Source organism: Micromesistius poutassou, assembly GCF_964030765.1.
Source record: "Micromesistius poutassou genome assembly, chromosome: 13".
In the NCBI taxonomy this organism is placed as follows: domain Eukaryota; kingdom Metazoa; phylum Chordata; class Actinopteri; order Gadiformes; family Gadidae; genus Micromesistius; species Micromesistius poutassou.
The window spans coordinates 4,442,894-4,469,667 of record NC_140283.1 but is presented as its reverse complement, the minus strand read 5'-3'; the positions used below and the strand labels follow the sequence as shown (position 1 = coordinate 4,469,667).

General features: G+C 45.4%; 2 protein-coding genes across 2 annotated transcripts in view; one reads left to right on the top strand and one right to left on the bottom strand.

The window, feature by feature from the left end:
* Nucleotides 1-6,886, bottom strand: part of LOC311357448 (RNA polymerase II elongation factor ELL2) — a gene marked incomplete at its 5' end in the record, with an annotated part of 20,790 nt that extends 13,904 nt beyond the window's left edge. The window contains 2 exons of the mRNA XM_084477404.1: nucleotides 4,949-4,996; nucleotides 6,749-6,886. Of these exons, the coding sequence (XP_084333530.1) occupies nucleotides 4,949-4,996; nucleotides 6,749-6,886 (186 nt within the window). The remainder of the gene's footprint in view (nucleotides 1-4,948; nucleotides 4,997-6,748) is intronic.
* Nucleotides 6,887-8,203: 1,317 nt separating this feature from the next.
* Nucleotides 8,204-26,470, top strand: fkbp16 (FKBP prolyl isomerase 16; the record flags this gene model as incomplete). The annotated part of the gene is made up of 8 exons (XM_084477405.1): nucleotides 8,204-8,660; nucleotides 8,919-9,088; nucleotides 9,249-9,337; nucleotides 22,481-22,698; nucleotides 23,969-24,153; nucleotides 24,982-25,059; nucleotides 26,126-26,263; nucleotides 26,365-26,470. The coding sequence occupies 8 exons, from the start codon at nucleotides 8,204-8,206 to the stop codon at nucleotides 26,449-26,451; spliced, it is 1,422 nt and encodes a 473-aa protein (XP_084333531.1). The 3' UTR covers nucleotides 26,452-26,470.
* Between the last annotated feature and the right edge of the window lie 304 nt (nucleotides 26,471-26,774).

Here is a 26,774-nt window from a genome sequence, read left to right as displayed (position 1 = left end):
CTTCTCCCCCACCGCTTCTTGGGTGTCTCCCTTCAAATACTGAAGAGCAATTTGGACAACACCGCTGGCCACGGTGTTGGTTGCCAAAGAGCCACATCCTCATATGTCCTCATAATACCCCACTTTGAGAATCTCAATATGGAATAAATTGAAATGATAGCAAAAGATTACAAAATATATATTCCATGTAAACCCTGTGTACCAATCGTTTTTTCTACTGCTTAATGCGATGAAGTTGTTTAGTACTGTCTGTAACTGGGGGAGAGTTGCACTATATTCTCACTAAAATTAGAAAGGCTAGACATTTGTTTACTTCCTGATTCAGAAATACTTCTGAAGCATACATACCAAAGGATTGTGCTTCCTTCCCCTGATGTTGCACGTCTTATCTATTTATACCAATGAATGAATATAGTTGGCAACATATGTGCAAACATACTGTGTACACAACATACTGTGTACAACATATGTGTGAACTGTGCTATCTATACAACACATTGTACATATGTCCACACTGGGCTTTTTGTACAAATGACTGTGTATAACATACTGTTTACAACCTATGCTCACACTGGGCTATCAATAACATACTGTAACTGAACAAACTGGATCTTTTTTTTTTTTAAGAAAAATATAATAAAATCAGTATCTGACATTTTACAGGAAGTAGGGGTTCTTACTTTTAAACCCTTACTTAAAAAGAATAACAGTTTGCTTGTGTCAACACACTACACTATGAGTACTGTGGATGAATCCCAACGTCATACTTTGTTTTCCCAAATCATCTGTACTTCCTGTGCTTACCTCTAATGACTCAGTAACAGCACAAACAGCGGTTGGTTGAAAGATGATACTTGAGAGCATCAGAAAAACAATGCTGTTTGTTTGTCCTTATATTGGGGGATGTTGGCTGTAGGAGACACAGTAACACTTCACATTAAGGGAACATTAATTCATAATTGATTTAACCCTAGAATAGGGGTTAGGGTTACCCCCTAACATCATTTAACCCCCTGCATTAAACAATGATAATTAATGGTTAATTAATGTTTCCTTATTTTAAGGTGTAACCAGAGAAACTGTTATTACGCTGGCTTGGTTCTTAAATTATCATTTGTCTGAGTAAATGATTAACTACTGCACCTTGCACTTTATAAATAAGGAATATATAGTAAAGGCATATATCAAAGTTCGCCCTTGTGTCTTGTTTATCATGCATGCATTACATAAGCCAACCGGTGGCCTATTGGATTCCCCAATGGGCTCCTAAACTGCTCAGAAAGGATGCCACTGCCCTTTGACCACATTACAGCAGCTATGTTGACTTGCAGCGCCACTGTCGCTTGTGTCCATTCAGTATCACGTGTAAACGCAGCAATAACTATTGAGAGCACTGAGAACAGAACAATTGATGGGGGGGGGGGGGGGGGGGGGGTTGGTTATATTCACCAACTTGAATAAAACAATAATTTAAACTATTCCCTTGGTACCTTAACATACATGGCGGCCCATTCTAAATCGCTAGTAGTTGAGTACTATACACAATAATGATATGAGAACCATCTATTCATAAGTAAAAACGCCGGGGCCAGCTCCTTTAGAGCGTGAACAGTGGGCCCTCAGACGAGCAGGGCAGGCAGGGACTCCTAGCTCGACACATCTGGATGAATGGAAGGACGTGTGCCTTTTTTACTCCCACATGTGACTCTTCTGCCTTCCCCTCCTTGCTTTACTGTTTGGAAAGGGTTTCTCTCTTCTCTGACTGCATTCCTGTTATTGTTATTTTAATTAGTTAGAGAGAGAGAGAGAGAGAGAGAGAGAGAGAGAGAGGAGAGAGAGAGAGAGAGAGAGAGAGAGAGAGAGAGAGAGAGAGAGAGAGAGAGAGAGAGAGAGAGAGAGAGAGAGAGAGGGATTGGTGCACCAATATGCACACTCTCACACACACAGACTGAAAAGGCTTGTTTGCATTGTGAGGTAGGAGGAGGCGAAGGACATGCGGTGGTGGCGGTGGTGGGGGAAGTGTGTGTGTGTGTGTGTGCGTGCGTTTGTGTGTGCGTGTGTGTGTGAGGGGGGTTCTGAGCAGCCGTGTGTGAGATAGCGTTTGTGATGTCTCCAAAGGATTCAGCCAAGGCATGGGGTGAAGCAGTGCAATAATCGGGAGGGCAGGCAGGAAGGGGGCCCGGGGGAAAGCAGAGTCTCACACACTCATCTGGAGAATATCTCCATGAGAGTTGCTACATTCCCATCCACTCCTCAGCCCTCATCAACAATGCCTTTTCATGGGAGCTGTGTTTGCAGCTAAACATTTGTACACGACAAATCTCATGAAGGCCACGGATGTGTCAGAATCAATCTGAAATAGAAGAGCGTGCACTAATAATTTAGCACACAGTGAAATTGTACAATGTACACAAGGCAGACAAGGTCATTGGAAGAAATAACTAATAAATCAGTAATGGATTACCCTGATAATCATTTACACAATAATTCACCTTAGTGCACTGAGACACCGAGATGTGAAATTCCAGGCTGGAATTATGTCTTAAATGTTATTAGGATTCTGATTCAAAAGTCATTTTAATTCACAAATGTGAACCCAAATAATAACTAATAATGTTTCCCTACCACAAAGCACTGCGTTCCCAGTGTTGGGAGGTTAGGAGGCCGATAGGAGGCTTAGGGCCTGCGCACGCACAAGGGTTTGTTTACTTCCTCACTTACCCTCTGACGCTAAGCATGAAGGCTTTGGGAAAGTGATTGCAAGATCAGATTCTGGTGACCTAAGCAACAGGAAAGCTGGGGCTTGTTTTGATGGCTTTTTGGACAACAATATATGACAAAGAAGATAAAGCATATCAGAATACTTCAAACATTATTTTTCCTTGTAATGTTGAACTTAGGGCAAAGATTATATTGCGGTGATTTAATATAATGGATTATAATATGCACTATGTTTTATTTGTGAATAGCCTCATTCGAAAAATAATTGTTGTGGGGGAGTAGGTCTTCTACAAGGGAGGCGGGCATGTTGCCCCGCCATGTTTCTACAAGAGCCCAGAACGGACAAACAGTTCTAGAGTGTTCCATCATAATCGCTATCTTACTTGTTAGCAATGCCCTATAGATTACAGACTTATTAACTAAATACAACTAATACATGTATCAAAGAAACTCATCAGTCCACACTTGGCTATTTAATGCTGTCGTATCACATTGTTTTGGAAGTGCCCATTTGCAGCTCCCAGGCCAGGGTAGAAGGGCCTTTCTGTACAACATCATTGCTAGATGCACTACATCCTATCGACTACACCTTTAAATGAGCTGATGTTGCACTTGTATTTTATTTTCATATATTATATATATATATATTATACATATATATATTATATTTGTCGGCAATATGTTGCCATTTGTCTGAATGTCAAATAACTTGCTGTCTTAATCACTGAATGTCAAATTAATCTAAGGGGACAATACCCTTAATGGCCTTACACCCTTGGCAGACAATTCCATAGTAAAAGTAGTGTTAAACGCCCACAGAGTTTAGGGAAAATAGACAATATTGCTATATCATAATTACACTGCCATATTTACCTTGTAAAGATTTTCATAAGCTCTATCTTTGCACAAGGCTGTCTAGGCAACACAATATCAACAACAACAATTAACAACCAAATCTATCTATTATTCTTAGAGACAAAAAGGAAACCTAAAATGCAGGGACGAGGACGTTGGGGGTCGTGATTTATCATCTGTGGTGCTTAATGTTTCAAATCCAGAGACACTTTATGGGGTGCACTCCTAGTATGCTGTACACCAGACTGCCATGTTCACCACCGTGCTCCCCCCACTAACGGCTTAATCTGGTCTCCCCCACGGCTGCAGCTACCTCATTAATGCCCAGTGGTCCAGCTCAGGCAGCATTGTCAGAGGGGGAGGGAGCTCAGTGCTTTCAGTGTTGTAAAGCAATTTGAATATGCAATGTGCCAACCCTAGATATAATCACCCAAATCGTATTCCATGATTAAAGCGTACTTCAATTGCACACACTTGAGAAATTGCTTTACAGACTGACGGCATATTGAGGATTCAAGATGAGGTTTTTTTTTTTTGTGTATGTATTTCCCCGTAATATTACACACGGTGTGCTCCGGTGCATTCCGTCTGTGCTGCCAGTGCCGGTGCAGATAAGGAAGGCGAAAAACATTTCCGAAAGCCATTCCTTTCCATTTCTTTACGTCAGACATTTTTTTTTGTTCATTTCTGTGCAGAGACAACAGGCATGAAGATGTGGGGGGGATCCCTGGGGTTCACCAACCGCCCCCCCCCCCCCCCCACACCTCCCCTCCCAGAACAAAGCCTCCCCCAGTGCGGGCCTGACCCAGTAACCTGGCTCGCAGCCCGGGGGCATAGCATACCCCTGTGCTAGCGGGGCTCCCAGGTCCCGTGTGAGCACACAGACCCAGCGCTTGTGTACAGAGCAAAGTCACTTTGGTCAATGCAATCGGCTCTTGCGCGGATTAGAGCAGCAGCTCCTTTTAGACAGGGCGGATTGTAGCAGTGAAATGTGTGGCTGTAGCCTAGCGGGCAGGGAGGGGACGATTGCTCTGCTGCCTGGACACACTGTGAATGTTCTGCCACTGGCCCACTGTCCGCCATGTGCTCTGCTCTCCAGTGCCCCGGACCCAGCCACTTTGTGTTTATCACGCAACATGTTTCTCTTTGTGTGAACCGTGGGGTCTGTCTCTCTATTAGAGAGAGAGCGTTATTGGCAAATATGCTATCACACATATGCGAAACGTGTGGGTTTCTGTTTATCTTTAAAGCCAGTGTAAAATGAGAACAATAGTGTTATGGTATTTACACTAGTGTTAGGGTTATTTGACACTCAATAAAAATTATTAATTAATTCATTCAAGGCCTTCAAAACCTATTCAAAACAACTCACCCCTTGGTTTCCCTTGAAGCAGATCGCTGGCTGGTTTGGAAGTGATTCCTGGGGAGGAGAGAGTCACTGGTGAGGATCAACATAAACAAGTGTGGGATTTGTCATTCATTTCAGAAACTGGTTCAAAATACACAGTAACATGGGCTATGCACGTGTTGTCCCATGACTTATGATAAACTGTGTGTGTAATTTAGAGAACAGACAAATTGTAGTGTACCACTAAACAATTAACCTCACATGTTATTCATAGATGAAAGGGTTGACACACATTTTGTACATACAGGAAATCCTTGGGAATAAGCAAGTGTTGTTCACAACAACATCCTATCATATGTTTGCATAGGAATTAAATATAATTCATGAGAACATATTTTTACAGCTAGGGTTTCTGGTGCAATACTACAACACCTTTTTTAAAAGGATGAGTGCAAAATATGCTACCTAGTTTCTAAAGAAAAGGCTGACAAGAAAATATGGGCTGGTAGTAAATGGGACCTAGGCCATTACCGTGTTAATACCAGGCATGGGCATGGCCTAGTTCTGTCTCTTTCTCTCCTGTTGGCCGCCAACCTCCAAATCATCAAATACTCTTTATCATATTCCATTGACAATTGCCTTCTAGCATGAAGTAGTTAACATACACTACACTAATGGAAAGACATATAGCCTACCAATTAAACTACAATTATTTTGTATATATAATGATGTATAATGTGTATATGTAATGAACTGTAGGGCTATGTCAACTGAAATCATTAAGTTGAAATTCTTGTAATTATTGTAACATTATGGCCATTGGCCTATATATTGATTGGTTAACTCAGGCTATTCTGATTCAGATACGTCATATGTTTATCTCGATACAAGTGGCAGAATAATGATCATTAGCCCAATATTGTCGCGTGCCCTTTGTTATTTGTCCTGGAGGAAGTTGTCAGGCCTTCTGATTGGAGTAAAACCGAGGTTTACGCTGGCGGGCGGACGAATGAGCGGAGGAATTGGGCGGGTTTGCGACGGTAAAGGGGCAAAACAATGCGTGAGAGCAGCGACGATTTGCCCCACAAGCGAAACGGTGAACAAGAAAAAACAACTCTGAAGTAGGCCAAAATCAGTGTTGCACGGGACAATGTAACAGTATGAGTCATATGTTGCTACATTTGAAAAACAAAACAAAGAACAACAACATCCCGTCCTAGTCGGAGTAAGTAAGTACATAAATGCGGTCCAATTGAAGTGTCTTCCAAAAACAAGCCCACTAGGAGACTCGCTCGACTCCTCAGTTATTCTCAACGACAATACATCTGAGAAAAGCTTCTCTCAGCCCATTATTGCATCTGAAGCTATGCGAGACAGTGGATATAAGGAATACCGATAAACACGATAGCGATATATAACTAAAAAACGAATATGAATTAGGGCTGAACCGTGTCATTTGGGAACTTTTTCTATGAAAACAATAAAGATGGGTTCTCGCAAACAACATTCAAGAGCGTATAGTGTCCACGTTAGCTTTCATACAAAGGTTTAAAAGGGTCCCATTCATTTGGCAATGTCTTCTGCATATCTTTAATGATTGTAATTCAAGCTTGAACTGCTGTACTCCAGCCCTTCCGAGGAACAGCCCTCCACAATAAAGCCATACGCAGGCCACCACTCAGCAGATGACACTTTTACTGCTGTTTATCCTTTTTTTGTCTCCGAAAGTAAAAGTAGGGCGTTATCGTTACAATTAATAGCTTAGTTTGAGTTCAGATATAATGAAAGCAACAGTGAAAACAAAACAACGGATATCATTCTTACCTTTAAATTCTGGTACGCTTCGAGAGTCCGGATTGCAGTGTCAGTCAGTTTGACGTGATAAAGAGTTTTGTTTGAAGCGATTTTGTTGATTTTAACACATGAGAGCCCATACCGATGCTCCTGTCTAAGCGCTGCCATTTCTACAACTGAGGGGAATTGGCGACATTCTATTGAAACGTCACTTGGACCAGGGCGGAGTTATCCTACAGATAGACTGGGTGCGTGCTGTAACCACGTCACTTGAACTGGCGCGTACGCTTGCTCTCTCTCTCTCTCTCTCTCTCTCTCTCTCTCTCTCTCTCTCTCTCTCTCTCTCTATTTCTTACTCTCTCTCTCGCTGTCTCTCTCTCTATTTCTTATTCTCTCTTTTTCTTACTCTCTCTCTCTCTCTCTTTCTCTGTCACACACACACACACACACACACACACACACACACACACACACACACACACACACACACACACACACACACATTGAGTCACTCTCCTATCTGTAAATAAACAGGGACAGCTAACTGGCCCAATATTTTTATAGCCATTGATTTTTATCTTAATGTAGCCAATGTTGTGGCTGCCCAGTTTTAAAGGTTATACATATGATTGACCTATCTTTGCTATCTACGGCCAACTAAGGGCAACCAATGAATATATCAACCTAAACTCTGCTTGTCCTGTACTCAAAGTAATAAATAGTAGTCCTACTACAGTTCTAGCTCTAGTCCTATATTCTTAAACATTACAAAGGAAGCATCTTAAAAGCACCTTTGCAGCCAAGATGTCCACGGTTGTCTTAAAACACTTGCTATAGTTATCAGAAGCCATTTATTCATTTGGTTCATTTCAAGCATTTAAGCAAGATAATGTGAGTTATAAAAACAGGAAGTATACGCAACTTGTTGTGACAATCTCTTCCGATGGTAGTGTGAACAGCACTCTCCTGGTCCTTCCCTTTTTGCTTTTCATCGAATAACAAGCAAACAACTACAAAAACACGACATCAACGTCATGACGGTAGACCCTATGTCGCAGTTTGATGAAGTCATTAAGAAGCTTATGGACATGCTGGCAGATTAGGTCTTGGTCTTGTAATCCTGCAGATTACCACCACGCAAGCCTGCTGACTGTGATTGCTTCGTACGCGGCACCATTTCTTTACATTGTTCATTTCTGGTTGCGTCCTCAACACTGGGGAAATACAAGCATGCAGGCGAGAGGTCAAAGTGCAGCAGAGAAGCGGTGAACTGTGTCGGATTGGAAAGACCTCCGTACATGAAGCTCAGAGCAAGAAATGTGGATGCTCCCTTTTAGTAAATACTTTCTGTTAACTCTCTTGGATTGCAGATTTAAGTACTTCAATACCACATCGCTTTCAACCCAGGACTGAAAAAAGACTTTCGATCCAAAACTAACAAGAAGAGCTGGGAGGATCATCTCGTCTCTCTGGAGTTGTCCCCAGATGGTGTCCCTGGCTCTCGATCGGGAAATGGAAGCAGACTGGTCCGCTGAAGAGCCCAAGCCGTCCCTGGTAAAGCCAGAGGACCCTGCTGAACCCGAGGCTTTCTCTGGGCCCGCAGATATGGACCTTCCTACCCAGATGGAGGATCTCCAGACGCCGGGCCAGGATGGAGAGGAGCCGTGTAGGGAAGGGAAGGATGAGATGGGGAGCCAACGCGAAGAAGGAGAAAGTCACGCGCTTGAAAACTATAGAGAGAACCAGAGAGTCGGAGGACGTGCGGATGGGAAGAAACTTCGGAAAACAAACAGCTGGAAAACGGTCAGATTCCAGGACCCGTCCCAGACAGATGTGGTGTTGGAGAGGGACAGTTCTGGAGAAAGTCTTTTTCCAGATTATGTGCTGGAGGAATGGACATTTGAGGAACTGTTCAAGGCAAAAGATTGGCAGAATATCACAGGTAGGATTGGCAATATGCAAATACACAAATACAAAGCACGTTACTGCAACTCTTGGTGCAACAAACAATTTAGGCCTACCTTCGAACCCCAGCAGACATCTTACAATAAGGAACAAACATGAAATGTATATATTCAAAATAATGAATAAATATATATATATTTTAAAAGTTAAATAACTGCTGCGCACTTGGGTTGTCCGTTCCAAGTCAACACCCAGCAGATGAACCCAATTCCATCCTTTTCGCTATGTAACACAGATGACTGCCTGCTGAAGAAGAAGGTCCTACAACCTGGGCCCCCGCATGCCCCGCGCCCCACCTGGGGCCAGGAAGTGACCGTCAAACTGCAGGGCTTCCTGGAGGACCGCAGTGTTGTGGAGAAGGACAGAAAGCTGGTCTTCGTCATAGGAGAGGCGGATGTCATTCAGGTGCGGTTCCTCTTGACTCTGATCTTGGAGAGCAGGTCACTGGCATACCAAATAACAACAACGTTGAGTGTATTAGTTACAAACTAATAAATAGTGATTTGCAAATCCAACATGTCAGCGTGCATTTGGAATATAATGCAGGGCTTTTCTTCACCCGCAGGCCCTGGAAGAGTGTGTTATAACCATGCAGAGGGACGAGATCACGTTACTACTGGCTGGTTCCCAGTATGCCTACGGACTTCTGGGAAGGTATGCATTAGGAGTATGAGTTTTTCCAGAACACTACGACTTTCAACCCACCATGGCCACCAGGAATCATGTGTACTCCATTAGTCACAGTTTGTTTGCCCTAAAAGAAAACACAGATTTTCCTCATGTATTATTCTAATTGGATACCAGGATCAACGTGATGGGACGTTTATTGTAGCAGTCAGAAGAGGCTGGCTTTTGTACCTGTTGCTGTGGGGGTAGCCTGGCTGTCTTCAGTAGCAGGGCTAATGAACCATAAACAGCAGCAGATGGCTCCTGCTAACAGCATTCAAACACAGCAGACAAGCCAAGAGCCACCAACCTATGGGAGGACAGCACTCGTATTACATCCCATGGTTGGGTTTATATCCCCCAGACCATTAAACAGTTCAATCATAAAAGAGACGGTGTGTGTATGTGATTCTCCCCAGAAATTGTTGAAATATCAACTGCTTACTGACTTTGAACATGTGTAAATGTATGGTTTTACTACACAGTTGCCAAATACTTTCGCATAGATTAAAGTGAATAAAGTGAAGTTATTGTAACAACAGTTATTGGCATGTATTGGATTGGGTACTATTTTAATGATTTAATAATCAAAATACATATTTACATCAATTCATACTAATGTACCATTCCTGCTGAGTAGTACACTACACCTCTTTTATGGTCTCGCTGTTTAATGGTGTGGGGGATATATACCAAGCCATGGGAGTCATATGAGTGCTGTTATCCTATAGGCTGGTCAGATTGTCTGCTTTGTGTGGATGCTGTTAGATGGAGCCATCTGAATACTATTGAAATGTTGGGAGTTGGTAGAGTTATTAGTAGTTGTTCATTAGTTTTCCACATTCATCCCCCAATAAGTTATTTTTTTTTGCAAATTGAAAGAGCTGTGGTTATCATCTGATGCACAGCCCTGATTCTGTGGTACTTTCTCTAGATAGACATAATACACCCATATACATTAAACACATTGTGTAGGGTTGCTGGGTCATACATGAGACATACAAGTCTCCCTAGTTCTGTAGTGAGACGTCCTGTGTGTACATAGAGAGGGAGCCTGTGTGTGGGTGTATGTGTGTGTGTGTGTGTTTGTGCACGTGTGAGGGGGTGTGGAGGCAGCAGGAGCTCAGTTAATGATTGTTTTGATGCAGCTGATTAGGGCTATGTGCTGTGGAGTCAAATTTAGCCCTGCCCCTGAGGTACAGAACTCAGGCACCAAGCCAGCTCTTTAAACACCAGTAACATGCGGCCCCTATTTAGTGGTCCTGCAGACAACCTCCTCACACGGTTCTGCTCAAGCACATGTATTCATATCTCGGCCTGTACATCTATCCATCTAAGGGTTTGATGAACAATAGTAAAATAGACGTCCAGAACTACAGACTATTGAAATGAGATCAGTTGTAAGTTGGCTTGACCACTGTGTCACACACATACACACACACACACACACACACACACACACACACACACACACACACACACACACACACACACACACACACACACACACTAACACACACTAACACACACACACACACACACACACAAAGGAATGCCTCCCCTCTTGTTGTGGAGGAGATGTTGATCAAACTATCAGTTGATAACAAACATTGTTGGCTGCTGCCAACAATGTCTGAGCCCGGCCCAGTTGTATGTCAGGAACGCAGGGAGACATGTGATCACCATCAGCATCATCAGCTGTAACGGGGAGCTGGGGAGAAATCCGATCTGGTTCACTCGAGGCAAAGAGACTTGTTGAATTGTGTGATGTGATGGTCTTTCCTCAAGTATGCAGGCAATGAAACCACTCGTTTCTCCTAATTGTTGAGATGGTCGGCTTTAAATGGACCAAGAGCATGGATGGAATGTCATGTTTGGCCTGGAACTCAGACTGTAAACCAGGGGGCCATTTAAGATCCTGTTTAGTGGGGCTGAAGTCTCACTGTTTCTGATCTCAGCCTGCCTGAAAATGTCTTCGGATTTGGTTTTTAAAAATGGACGTTTTTATTTAGGCCTAATTCAAATTGTTATGAGTCCGAGGATAGCTGAAAAATGGAGGGTGTGTCACATCATCAAAGTCATGGCCCCCCTTTCCCCTGCACATAACCTACATAATGAACCAGTGCCGGTGTGACCACATCTTATTTGGAGCTAAGCCCCCTTAAAGGTAAAATCCTACCTCAGTCAGCAAGTCATCCCTGCTGTTAACCATACAGCAAATTATGCGATGGTATGCTTTCTATCCAGATCTTAATTGTTATTTAAAATCCAATAACAAAGGACTAACATTCCAAGCATTGCTAAATAGTTTCCATCATCGATAATATAATGGTTGGCTGGCAAATACAGTGCCTTTATGTATTATTACTATACGTTTTTATTTTATACTTTTTATGCTAGAGTGAGTTAGACAGGAAGGTATGGGAGATAGAGGGGATACCATGCAGCAAAGGACCAATGGCAGGAATCGAACCCAGGTCGCTGCGCTCAGAACCGGGCCTTCATGGTACGCGCTCTACCCGGTGAGCCACCGGGGCGCCCCGCCTTTATGTATTTTAATAATCTTTAAAAAAATTTTTTTAAACTTATCATTAGTAGTGGTAGAAGAATGTACCCTGGCTGCGTCCTCTGCCACACTAACAATAATAAAACACACCTTTAAAGCTGTAAATCAAAGAAGAGAGTTTGTCACAAACGGCGTTTACGTGAATGACAGCGAGATTGCGATATATAGAGCTAGAGAGATAACCTCGGTAACCTGCCACTACAACTCTAGAAGACAGCCGTAAGCACTGAGCACTGCAGACCAACTATGATCGCACACTGACCATCGCTGCGTGGGGCCTGATTCGTTCTGACTCTGGACACCGCATGCCTGTAACAACATTATGTTATGAGTGTGTGGTAGAGGCCGAGTTTTATGGTTTTATGATTGGAAGCGGATCATTTTTTTTAAAGACAGAGAGAGAGAGAGGAAGGACCCAAGGGAGCTGGCGTCGTGATGACAACCAACCCCACTGGTCTAGCGACTGTGGCGAGGAGAGGGATTGTTGTGTAAAGCAGAGCTACACTTCTGCTCCACGTTACTGCTGCTTTATCCTCCATGATTGACAGCTGTTGCATCATGTTCGCAAACATAAAGGCATTATTATTTTGGTTTTTTTTTATTCACAACTACCACTAACCAAAATATAATAATCATATCACCATGATATAACAAAATTGGCAGAGTAAAGGAGTAGTTTATTCAACAGAGTCAAAGCCAAACCCAGCTGAATTTTACACTGGAATGTGGTGAAGGTGTGGACAGTTTTTGAGTGACACCTCAATCCGGAAGGTCTTACAATGACAAGAAGGGTTACAATGACATTATCAGAGAAGAGAAGAATGTTACACAACAAATATCTACACACAAAACCTGCAACTTCTGCATGCAGCGATAAACATGTGTATCTGCTTAAGACATATTGTGCAATAATAACATTCCTTTTGTGAGTCCTAAGTTGGAACCAACACAAGTTTGTTGTAGTCGGTAATCAAAGTGCATTTGTCTGATATGACAATTGCTCCCATATTTGCAAATTTGTTTAAGCAAGACTCCTTGTTTTGAGTAAGACACAGGGTAAAGTAATAATTACCACCGATTTTAAACAGTTTATACTGTGACTCTCTCTTAAACTAACGAGGCAGAAACAAACACTAACGATGAACCCCAGGCTTCATTTTGGATTTCACTCAGTTTAATGCGACAAAGATGCTCCTGTCAGGGGAAATTAAGAAGAAGACCCAATGCTCACAACCAAAACAATATTTGACTGAGATTACTCTTACTTCTTTTGTTCATTCAGGGCTTTGTGTTAGTTTTAGCTTGCCCACAGAAGTCTTGCTGGATGCCCCACCCAGATGTCATGCTCAAGGAGCATGTCAGCAAGTACAGACAACTGTAGCGCTGCTGATAAGATCAGCCCAGCGCCCCGGGAGCTTGGCCCCGGCTCTAGCTAAACCTTTCCTTTGAATGTTTCAACTCGAGCATCGGATATGTACTTTAGGTTGATGAATACTGAACTGTTGTCCACATGTGATTCTGGAGGTGAATCTGGAGGTTGCGACGGTATTAATCACTCAGCGTGTTTGTTCATGTGCCTGTGCTAATCTCAGTGGGATGTTTACCTTTTCACCCGCTCCGAGAAAGCCTATCGGCCTCATCCATCCAGCCCTGGCTGTTACACAGAGCAGTCCCCTAAACATGGCTCTCCACTTCTGCTTTTACCTTCCTTTTTATGTATGTTTAATGAATGAGATTATAAATCTGTTTCCTAGAATTTTCTTTCGTTCTTTCTTTCTTCCTGTCTGTCTTTCTGTGTTTCTTCCTGTCTGTCTTTCTGTCTTTCTTCCTGTCTGTCTTTCTGTCTTTCTTGTTTCATTCTTTCCATTAGGCTAAAGGCCAATTTACACCAGAGCCGTTTTAGACACGTTTTTTAGTCGGCCGTCAGACGTCCGACTTCAGCTAGAGATAGAATTCATTCAAACTAGTGCACTGATTTACACCGGCAGCGTTCTACGCCCGTCTCACGGCCGACCAAAGCTTAACTTTACGCTTCACTTCTATTTTCAAGCATTTCTGAAGCGTCTTGGTTATGTTATATAAACAAGTGAATTGATACGCCAACATTACGCTCACGTCTCTCTCTCGCCTGCGGTGTAAATTCAGTGTAAAGAGGGGTTTGGTTATAGTGGTGGTTGGAGTTGCTTAATCCTCCCTAAATGATTCTTTGAAAGGCTGGGGTTTATAGACTCCTTCCTGGGAACACTTCTATAGCTCATGAGTTGTGATGAACTTTGTTTGTTTCCTTAATACTTTTCCGTGTTTTTTTTTTATCTGCCTCATCATCTTTTTCTGTCTTTATTTGATGTAAAAGAATATATAATAATAATAATATCATAATATCCATCAAAGAATCTCATCTTCTGTCTTCTTCTTCTGCTCAACATAAGCAGGTGAGAAAGGTCCTTTGTTGTGTGTCTGAGTCACACACAGTTTCCTTGTAAACCAAAACAGTTTGGAAAGCCACACAGGACGTTGGATAACAGCCCGCCGTCTACCAAGCAGTGACAATCTCTGTGCCGTGTCATATAACCACACGCATACACACACACACACGCGGACACGCACACAGACATGCACACGCACACATGCACGCACGCAGACACACACGCACACACACACGCACACGCACACACACAGATAACAGTTTATCTCTAATCCTGCTGTACCCTGCTGCCACCTTTTCCACCCAAGGCACTCTCCCTTCTTTCCAGTCCGCCCACCTGCTGTGTGTAATAAAGAGAGGTGGAGGAAACCAGAGAGGGATGAGGAGGAAGAGACCTCTGTTTGGTAGCTGGCAGTAATTAAATGCGCTGACTGTCGACAGCTAGGCATGGCGCTTTTCCCTGAGTGTGACTCCTGCCTATTATCGAAATCAGCATATCATTATACTTCATTTCTTTGCTGTTCTTATTCTTTTTTTCCCTGGTTGATTTCCTTTTTTCCTATCTCCTTTTTGTTGCTTCTAGTGCTAATCAGTTGATGGCTTGAGGCTGAGGCTGGATTCACAACACAGATCCTATAATCTGACCTCCAGCACACTATCCATTGTGCCGCTGTAATAACATTGTTGCTGGGCAACTTATGAACAGGCTCTTTTTTGAAATCCTCCTTTGCACTGTAACACTATATGAGTGGAGGCGTACGGGGGTAACACGACGCCCGGTGAGAGACGCATCCAAACCGAACAGACCCAACGCATGTGCGTGACATGCCCTGGCCGGTACCCATGCCTTTTAATTGTATGCACACACACACACGCACACGCACACGCACACGTGAGGGTAAACATGATGGCCACACACAATCACACGCATACAAACGCACACACAGGCGGACACACACACACACACACACACACACACACACACACACACACGCAGACGTGTGTGTGATCCTCAGCGTAGGACATGCTCTGGATGTGGCTCGGCGCCCCACCTACCTGAGGTCCACGCGGGCGTCAGGTGGGGGGGGGGGTCCTCCTGGCCGCTCGGACGCAGGAAGTGTGTCGGCGGGGGGGGGGGGGGGTAGCTGTTATCTCTGAGGTCACAGCGAGTGAGTCATCCCATTGAGGCGTCAGTTTGACGTCATCGCTCACTCACACACATATGCACCCACACACACACACACACACACACACACACACACACACACACACACACACACACACACAGGTGTCGTGAACACACACGCACACACACACACACACAGACACACACGTGTCATGAACACACACACACACACACACACACACACACACACACACACACACCAGACAGACCACACACACATACACATACCCACACACACACACACACACACACACCAGACACACCACACACACAAGCATTGCACGCGGTGCTGTTTCACTACCCCCTTCCAGATTAATGAAGGGTGTACTACCACTGACTGCCCTAAGCATCGATTAAATAATCAAGTCAATAGTACCCACACCGCGTTTGCCCATTAACCAAAACAGGTCTTACTTAGCGGCATGACTGCGTCGCGTAATACCCACGCTCATGACATTTAGTTCAGGTGACTTAAGTTCCGCAGCACGTCGCCATGCTAACCATCGGCGCGTCAACAAGAGCCACGCTCAGTGAACGGGTCCGGTTCAGCCGACTCTCCGCTCTGGATGCGCGGCTAATGAACCCGGGCTCCACGCCTCGGACCTCCTCCTGAACATGTGGAGGCATGTGGAACCCGCCGTCCACCAGGGCGCGGTTCATTGGCCACGGCCACCATGTGCTGCAGTTCATCTGAAATACAGCATAAGCTCTCCCTCTCTGTGTGTGGCCTCAGGGCGGCTCTCCGTGGTTATGGTTCCACACTGAGTCTGTGTATTGTCTTTGTATTGTTTTATGGGGATCCTTTGCTCACAGCGTCACTGGCGTTTCACAGCAGCCGTTGATGAACGAGGGTCATCAGAGTGCAACCGCTGTAATGTCCAGGAACCGTCTGTGTGATCCAATAGGGGTGCGCTGTTTAAAGGCATTGTACTCCCAAGATGTGACATTTACGGGATGGCTGTTCACCTTTGGATTGGTTCTTTGATAGCAGGTAACCGGTTGTTTTGCATATCAATCTCATGACAGCCCCGACTTGAAAGGAAATTAGCTGTGGATAGTCATCCATTTTCCTGACATTTATTTCTCCTCCCAGAATGTCGTTTATTATTGACAAAGCCGTTTGTTGTCGCGTCAATGTCTGTTTCTATCTCTACGATGTTAAAGGGGTCCAAGGAGAGTTCTGCCAAACTTGTAAAAAGATGATTCCATTTCTTCTTACCACATTTTAAATCATATTTTTATGAAAGCTTGCTGTTGATGTTGACTCTGTCGTTGATTAATTCCCACTGAGGAAGTCGGCAATTATGAGTGGTATTGAAAAACGTCCACCAAAAACTTGCATTTGTGGTCAATTTCTGAATTGGCTGTGACCGAGAAGGCTTTGAAGTTTAATCCTAAACAGCCGTGGACTGGAGCTTGTTTGCCTCCGCTACTTCCCCATCTGTCACACTATAATAACTATATCTAAAAACACCCTCCCTTCTGCTCGCAGCTGAGTGAACCTCCTTATGGACTGCAAATTGCCCTGCCCTGAGAAGCCTCAGCCGGGGTCATTCCTAGCGTCTTGTGTACCTGTCTGAAAGCCTGCTCCTCTCCCTGTCAGTCAGAGAACTCGGACCTCGGATTCTGATTCCTACTACAAAGCAAACTTTTTTTTGCAGCTTTTTGCGAACGGTGTTGTTGCCTGGTCGACTTGGTGCTACTGGAGGCGTCGTGAAGGCAGAGATAACGCGGTTATTTCTTTCCACTCAGTCTCAGACGATTTCAAAAGAGCCGGCCCCAAATGCTTTCACAAGACAATTTACAGAAGCCCTTCGGGACTAAGAAATGACCGTAATGTCAATACAGCACCACTGTGTGCCGTTAATGCCATTACGTGAGAGACCTGCAGAAAAAACAATAAATCAATTTCACTTTTTTTCACTAAAAGGACCTGAGACTCAAATCAGCCACCTCATGCTGAGCTATTGCCCAGTGTATATGGGAGGATTTTCAACTCAATCAACTGATCCCCACTTGTTCCCCTGAGTACCGCGATGCACAGTTATGCAGTGTACCAGTCTATAGCATAGTGTACCCCTATAAAGCCAGGCGTGTACAATGCATTTGGCCCAGGGCTGAATTGATTCGTACATCTCCATTTTAACCAGCCAGGAACGCACCTGCTGTGGATTAAACGTGGCGCTCTGAGGAGCTGAACCCCCACGACGTGGCCGGTAGCTCGCCTTGATCCCTGCCACCCCCCACTACCCTCCGCTTTATAGTTCCCCGCTGGCGGAGGGAAGGAAAACAAACAGTATGGAAAAACACACATCATGGCAGCAGCGCTACGGTAAATCACTGTACCCCCCCCCCCCAGATGGCTGTTTTGCAGAAAATGCAGAGTATATTTTGTGGCATACAGGGGGGGGGGGGGGGGGGGGATGTGGCCAATGGCGTTTCACCAGGATTAGGGATAAGCTCCTTTGAGTTGTTTGTAATTGTGTCATGTTCATCTATGGACGTAGAAAAACAGGCAGCATGAAACATCCAATAATACAAAAAAACAACCTCCAACATAGCATGCCATGGTGCTGATAATAGCGTGTCGCACGTCAAGACTTCTGTGGGTGTCCTTACAGGCAAGCGTGACGTTCAGAGGCTGTTAAAGGTGCCGCTGTGACTGGGCTGCACATCCATAAACGTTAATGGGGAAGTTTGCGTTGCAGCAAAGTGTCGGTGCAGTTTATCAGCCGCCAGCGCCTGCTGCTCACGCAGGGTAAACGTGTAAGCTTTGATGAGGCCGCTTCATAAATCAGAAACCAGGAAAATGTAAACATTCTGCCGGGGCTTATAATGAGGCTGTAGTATCACACACGAGTGCCATACTGAGGCACAACCCGCTTGTTCTCATTAAAAACTTGTGAATTCTGCATCGATTAAACCTTTTGGAGATACAAAGCTGCACTTGATCCATTTTAAGAGATCTTTTGACTCTATTTTGAGGACTCTATTTTTCAACAAAACAAGTCGTAAAACGATCTTTGACCCAGAATGTTGCTTTTACACGGAGAGCATTGAGTGGAATTCCTCGCATACAATCCAGAATGTTGCTTTTATAGAAATAGCATTGAGTGGAATTTCACCCATAAAATGTAACTTGTTTCAAACAGGGCTATGCCAGAGGGCTATGCTTAGTTACACAACACATTCAACATAAGTGGTGTACGGCTCTGTTTACTTAATTCAACTGCATCTACATATTGAGCCACTATCATTTATAATATATGGTAAACTTTCCAATTAAAATGACTTATTTGATGTTGAACATGAATATTCCCTCGATGTAGCCCAAATCCATTAGGAAAAGTAGAGGCGTCTTTAGAGACCCTCTAGGATAGGCTGCTTCCTTTAAACCTGTCCCTGTCTCGCTGTGCTGGCAGATGTGGGGCCTCAGCTAATGCCTGGCTAATGTAATGCTCCATCTTCTTTAACCCAGCTTAACCATCCACTTTCGCTAGGCCCTGCTAGCTCCTGCGGTGCACATCTCAGTCCCTGATGTTGGCGAGATAAGCGTTCACACAGTGGGCCTTTATTCCGTTTAGGGTCCCATGGTGATTTACAGCGTCGCTCCAGAGGATTAAAAAGTGTATGGATTAATACACCTACTTTACCTTTCCTGTGACTTAACTGTCAAAGTTAGTCTTTCTATGATAATTCATAGTCTTTCCGAGTCGTTCAACTGTTCCCCACAAAAGTTGAGCTATTTCAAAATATTTTGATGTCGTTAGTACCCATACATGATAAACATGTGTACAATTGGAAGAAAGGGTGTTTTGATTGGACAAAGGGGCAGCAGTGGGGGTCTAGTTTGGAGGACAACAGCATCGCGGGATACGGCAGCGCTCTCGGGTTCCAGTGCCGTGGTGGGCAGGTCACTCGGTTTTACCAGATAGATGGGCTTGTCCCCTTGTCCCACTGACCAGCTTGTGTTTCCTGTCTGTACTTAAAACACACCCAGGGGGCTCATTGGCTAATCTGGCTGCTGCAGTGTTGTGTTGCAGCGCTAATCACCATTGACCTCTTTAACACCATAAACCCATAGATCTGTCAACGTGTCTTCGCACTCAGTGCTCCCCGGCCCTCCGCTAATTACTTAATGGCTTTGAGCATCGCCACGGCAACAGAAGCACACACCGGACTCTCCCTGCCGTCCATCACCGCCACGCCCACTCTGGGCTTGTTTTCCTCCGCTGTGACTCCAGTGACTCTACTCTGTGTAACCAGCAGCCGCCTGCGGATGGGTCTGCTGTAAGAGCATCCGTCTCTGCCCCCCCCCGCTGAGTGTCACGATAGTAAGCCACAAAAGGTCATCTTTTGAATCCTGCAGGAGGAGGATTGCCTGTTTTGCTCAGAAATCCTTGCGCAACGGCGGTATGGTTTTGAGCCGTTGAGCGGCGTAGCATGTGTAGCTTGTGTCACCGCCCTCTTTTGTCTCCGGGCTAACCACCGGTAACACACTGATCTTTCAGTCTGGTGTGAAAGGTTTGGAGTGTGGCTGTAGCCGCTAAGGCAGGGCTGGGCAGTGACTCAGCACTTCTCGTCAGATGTGCTCGTTTCGTGACTCACGCTGAGCTCTCTCTTGCCTTTTTCCAGAGTAAATAGAAAAATCAATGGCATGATGGGTATAGGGTTCTGCCTTTCAATTATTCACAAGCCAAACACTACTTCACTGACTTTCCAGACATCTGTTTTTGAGGCCGATTTTGTACCTGGTATCACAACGTTCACTAGCTTATTTGCTTAAGAGTTAATATCAAGCTGTTTGAAACTGAGGATCTTTCATATGTTTTTTTCCTAAGCAGATGGCTGGTTTTCCTTTTACTTTTAATATCATGGAGAAGCTTCACTCGTTTTCCTCAGCCGTTCTGCTCTTATACATAATGTGATAACACATGTATGGTGAAGCCCCCTGGTGTTGGAGAAATGGTGATCATTCCATGGACATAATCAGTCAATCAGTCACAAATCTGATGAACTCATGACTCATGATACAACATGATACTCATGATACAACGTTGCAAAAGCTACTCGCCTATAACAAACACTGCATACTGTTCAAGCCATTTTCATGATTGGTCATAACTGCCTCAGACACACATATAAGATAATAAATTCAGACATACCTACTCTCATGTCGTCCTCTAGGCAGCAGTTTCAAACCGGCTTATCTGCATGCAACGTGTGCCTACACTTTTCACATTCACTTACAATCCCCACCGCAGATCCAAAGGTAACCGTAATCAGACTGGGGTGTTGAACTTTATCCATATGAGCAGAACCATGGGCAACAGTGTCAGCATTGGCGTCATTGTCATTGTATGCATTGTTTGTTATCAAACACTGAGCACTCTTATGTAACACTCCGCCTGAGGGATGTGGAGAACACGTTCCAGAATAGCTCAGGGGGAAAAGGAGAAAGCGCGAATAACAAGTGGTGTCCTGCTCCCAGCACGAGTGTGAGCACTGAGCGACTCAAAGGCAAGCAGAAGTGACCAAGTATTTACATCTTTGCACTCTCATATGGCACGGCTCCTGTCGCACGTCGGGCCTCACGGTTGAACCCCTGGTTCTCCGCCAGCTCCCCAGTCATGTTACGTTGAATCACTGCTCGCATACACAGAACCAAGAGGAGCTGCTGAGACAGACCTCTCTAAAGCCACGGGGCTTGATGCTCGATGCTGTGAACTCGAGCCGCTCTGAATGCTGCGTCTCCCCACGGTCTCCCACCCACCCTCTCAGGGGACAAGCAGAGCTGGCTCGGGTTCCCAAGGCCATGGAGGTGGCCTTTGGGACCCGTATGCATCCTCTGGCAGCCCGTGTATTCTCTATGGTCGGGGTGGGGGGGGGGGGGGGGGTGGGGGGGGGGAGGTGAGGCAGTAACCCAATGCGACCTGCTGACACAGCCACCCAGGGGCTTGGGCCGCGCACCGACGCTGTTGGCCGGTAGAAAGTTGTGTCATGGACACGGAGCGGTTGAATTATTCACACTGTGACCGAGCTCTCCCCCGGTATGGTATCGGCTTGCCTTCCAACAAGGAGAGGCTTGAAGCGTTGGCTTCGGCTCACCTCTGTCCGCCCTGAGTCTCAGATCTGGGCTCTGGCTGAGCAGGTCAACGGGACATGATCTCGCTTGGGGTTAAACTGCCGTGATGTAACTTAGGAGCGTTTTTTTTTTTTAACCTATTGCTCACTGCAGCGATCCGTTAGGAATAACCTTTACCTGACACTTTTTTTTCACAGCAGCCATCACTCTCTATGTGACATCCTTTGTAATTAGGCATGTCTGAAAAACGAAACCAGTCCACCCACGGCTCACCACGCCAGGGGCTTGTTTCACCCTGTAAACAAGAGGGGACACACGATGAAATGATGAATGCTGGGAAAAAGTGAAACGATGCCGTTTTAAGTGGAATCCATTTTTAAGTGGAAGTTTAGTTTTCAGGGTACTGACTGAGCTTAGAGGTTTGTCTGATTAACAAATGACATTTTAATAAATAGAAATTCCACACCCGCCCAAATCCACACCCACGATGCAGCTTCAAGTGTCGCATTTTAACGACGACAACGTTGAAACAGTGATGTAAATCGGCTTGAGGATCTATTGTCATTGCTTGAAGGGTCGCATCACTTCTGTCATCATTGATGCTGAGGGCGATGAAGGAGTGATTGAGTCATAATGTGAGGAATTCATGAGGCACTGTGACTGATGATTGACTATGTCAAGCATAGCACATCAGAATAGTAAGCTAAGTCTTGTCTGCATATCTGTCTATCTGCCTGCCTGTCTATCTGACAATCCATCCCTTCAATAATTTCTGTGTGCATCTGCATCTATGTGTTTGTGTGTGTGTGCGTGCATGTGTGCGTGTCTGTGTGTGTGTGTGTGTGTGTGTGTGTGTGTGTGTGTGGCAGGGAGCCTGATATCCCCTCCTTGGCGCCCCTCCTGTACCAGCTGCAGGTGGAGGGGGTGCAGGAGAAGCGGGACCCCCTGAGCCTGCCCATCCCCGACCGCATCCGCATCGGCAACCAGAAGCGGGAGCGGGGGAACGTCCACTTCCAGAGGGAGGAGTACCACATGGCGGCCAGGGCCTACCTGATGGCTCTGGACGTGCTCACCACAAGCGCCAGAGGTGAGCGCCGGGGTGGTGCTATCACCAGACTGGTTTCGATGGTTTAGGGGAGTAAAATGTTGTGTTACCCCCGATCCATTCGACTCAACTGCTCCCGACGCACTCAACTGTCGCCTTCCGTGGTCGACGCCGCCGCCGCTGTGTGAATGTGTGTATCTTAAGTCGCTTTGGATCAATTGTTAGGGTTAAGGGTTCTGCTAAAGGCCCTCAATGTAAATGTCAATGTAAATTCATTTAGTGTCTATATGCGGGCGGTTTCTATCAGGCGGTTTGTATAAACCACCTTTTGTTCAGCATATACTATACTACACAACCACACCCACACACACACACACACACACACACAGACTTAACCTGTTCTTTTCACAACAATTGCTACCTGCACTAATAACACTATCCTTATGCAGGCTCACAGCTCTACGCACTGACTGGCGGAGGCAGTATATTAGCTCAATTCCTTAATTCCTCCTAATCAACTGTATTATTATTATTATTGCCACCACCATAATCACTTTGATCACAGAAACTGGCGGACTCAAGAGGATCATTTGATTTTCATTTGATTTCCCTGGTCTGGTTTAGAGATAATACCACGGCTGGCTGCTCCACGTATGAATAATCATGGATCACTTGTTTGAATTCATTGTTCAGTTCACTGAAGGAGGTAGGATTTCAGCATGTGGGGCACATGATCTGTACAGGATGTGGGCCATGACTGACCATGTGTCAGCCGCCTCCCTACACCTTATCCCCTTATTTAAAATGCAGGGCTCTAGGTATATTTAAACTGCCCCTCCCCTCCTATGATAAACTTGTGAATAAAGTGATACGTCTGCCACGCTCCACTTCTGTAACCCACTTGTAACCCACCAACAGTGTCAACCCACTGTCTTTGACACCGTTTCTCTGCCTCTTTAATTCAAGAATGGCGAGTGCACACAACTCTTTATAAACCTTGTGCTTTGAGAAAGTGTTATCTGGGAAACATAGTCAGGTCAGCAACCATAAAGCAAAGTATCATCTATCAATGTCCCTGAAAGAGAGGTAACTCCTCAGAGCTCGTTTTATCTGATCTCATGAAGACGCCACTCCTTAAACTCCCCAAAAACTAGTCCAACGCTCCTTAATCACTCAACAGCTCAGTACACGCTTACAAAGACAACAACGGACACAGCAGAACACAATACTATGGTCGGAGAACGATTTGAGAGTCAGCCTTTGGTGTTATATCTCTCCCCCCCCTGACCCCCCCCCCACCCTTTTTCTCCAGACCCCAGCGAGGACGGCCTGGTGGTGGAGGAGGAGGAGGAGGTGCACGCCTACCGGGTGAAGTGCCTCAACAACCTGGCCGCCACGCAGATGCGGCTGCAGCAGCCCAGCGAGGCCCTGCACACCAGCCGCGACGTGCTCTGCCTAGAGCCCAACAACGTCAAGGCCCTGTTCCGCACCGGGAAGGTGAGGGCCGACCCGCTCATCGACCGCACTTGAGTCATAGCGTTAGGCTTATGACTGAAGGGGGAGCCAACACGCCACAAGATCTCTGATCCACAACCCATCCGAAATCCCAGATGTTGCATTGATTCGTACGGATATGTGTGTTGATTTAAAGAAAGCCAGAGAACGGTTCAGTCTCTCTTTCTTCACAAGTCTATGAACAGGCAAGTGTCTCTCCTACTGATACCAGGTGTTATCAGTCATCGGCCTTCTTTGGTCAAAGTGTTATTTTCAAATGGCCTCCATGGGGAGGCTACTCAGTGACGCATCCGCCTCCGCCACCGCGACCACCTCTCTTGAGTTCCTCCTGCGTCAACAAATGCTGTGACTCACGGGCCTCCTAGCATGAGTGCAGTGTAGTGCAGGGGGCCGTGATTACCTGCTGGTGGAGTTGTTGACGGGGGGGACGGGGGGGGGTATTATCGATAATAGAAAATGCGCGGATCATTTTCTTTCTCGTGTGTCTCGTTTATCGCCCGTGCCTAAAACCGCCACTGCTTATAATGCTTACGTTATGACGGGGTGGAATTGGGGTGGAATTGTTGGGGGGGGGGGGGGGGAGTTGGGTTGCGGGCGGACGGACGGACGGGATTGTTGACGGGGGGGGGGGGGGGGGGGGCGCGATTACGGGCTGGCGGAGTTACATTTAAAAATTAAAAAAGTAAGAATAAATAAGAAAAGCGGAATCAATTTGTGGCGCTCGTTGTTCAATATGTGGCGCAGCGCCACACATTGGCCTATGTGTGGGAAACACTGTGAGCGTGATGCTAACTCTCCCTTCCCCCTCAGCTGCTTTCTGATCAGGGGCAGTACATAGAGGCCATGGACTTTCTGAAAAAGGCCTTGAAACTGGAGCCTGCCACCAAGGTGAGCCTGCGCCCTGCTAGAGGCCGCGACACATCGCCCTTTTCCACATATCTAAAGTCTAATCTCGTTTTTGGACAACATTTGTTTTCTTTAATGACACAATGTAGGCCTTCATGTCTCGCACAAAGATTTGGTCATATATATATATCAATATTAAGGCATCCTCTTTAAACTGGATTTGTTTATCCATAACCCTACTACATTAGAAGGAGTAATTAAAGTCTGACTCTTCCTTAAGAACCTGTTCTTTCTTGTTTAGGTGAGCGCTACTATCTGCCAAAAACGGATTAGAAACTATGTGACATTTTTAAATAAAAAATAATTACATGTCCCAACAAACACCCCAAGGTACGCCCATTCATTTATGCCACATAAGTGCATAATTAGATGTAGAATTATTTCCTTCTTATTTTTATTTAATTATTTATGCTCTGTTGTACAACTTCATGAGCCTTCCTGTTTGACGTTCCTGATTTAGGAGGCTGGCGTTCTGAATGTCAGCCCCCAGTCTAGACTCTAGACAAACTCAAATATCTGCAGCCAGGGTAATTACACCCCTTTCTAAATGCTGTTTACAGCACTCTGGTTGGCTGTGGTTTGAATGCGTTTTATTTTTCACCAGTATGTGGCTGGTGGAAAAAAAGTACAAGAAAAAATGTAGTTTAGATCAAAGTCAGTTTTTTAATTGGCCTGGATTATGTATCAATTTTGCCATTTTATTTCTTTAGAATGGAACTTCATGGATGCAAGAAAAACATTTAATTTCAGTTTTCTATCAAAGGTTTAATACGTGTTCTTATAGCTTATCTATATTGAAAAAAAAAATCTATTTCATCTATTCTGTCCAATTTTCAGTAGTTTGCATACCTCTGCTCCCCTCTGCTGGTCATCGTCCATACTGCAACAACACCTTTTGTACTGACAGATTTTCTTCTTAGTGCGTAACTGTTTCTGTCTGGCCCACAGGCCATCCATTTACCTGTGTCTGTCTGTCTGTCTGTCCGTCCCACAGGCCATCCATTTACCTGTGTCTGTCTGTCTGTCTGTCTGTCTGTCTGTCCACCAGGCCATCCATTTTGAGTTGTCTAAGCTGGTCCAAAGGCAGGCCGGTAACAGACCGGTCGGTGAAGTGAGGACTAAAGCCATGCAGCTCCTCGGGGAGAATGTCAGGCCCTTCCTCATCCCCTCAGGGAAGAAAGCCCCTGTAAGACTTTACCCTTACCCTTAACACTTACTTTCTCATCAGTTCTCACCAGTATAACCCGAGGGGGACTGTGCCGTTGACTGTGTGTCCTGGTGTTCCAGGGGGTCTCATGGAAGCTGCTACTGGGAGCGCTGGTGGTGGCCTTGGGCAGCCTAGTGACCTCCATCGTTCTGACGGCAAGGAACTGACGCCGTCTGCAGAGCTGAAACGAATCCCCGACAACTGTCCAGCCCGTGAATGTAGATCATCAGTGATGTCTGTGACTGGGAAGAAGGGCTGCAGACTCGGGCACTGGGTGAGGTGCCGCTGGGTTAGGGCCCGGGGGTGGAGCCATGTCTGGAACATGTTGGTTTGTGTAGAAGAAGAATAGCATAAGGTTCCACTTGTGGGTTTTTAAGTGGGTGGTAACACTTTACAATTGGGGGACACTAATTGACCATTAACTATGTTAACTTCCTCATCCTCATCGTCGTCCGCTTATCCGGGGTCGGGTCGCGGGGGCAGCAGCTCA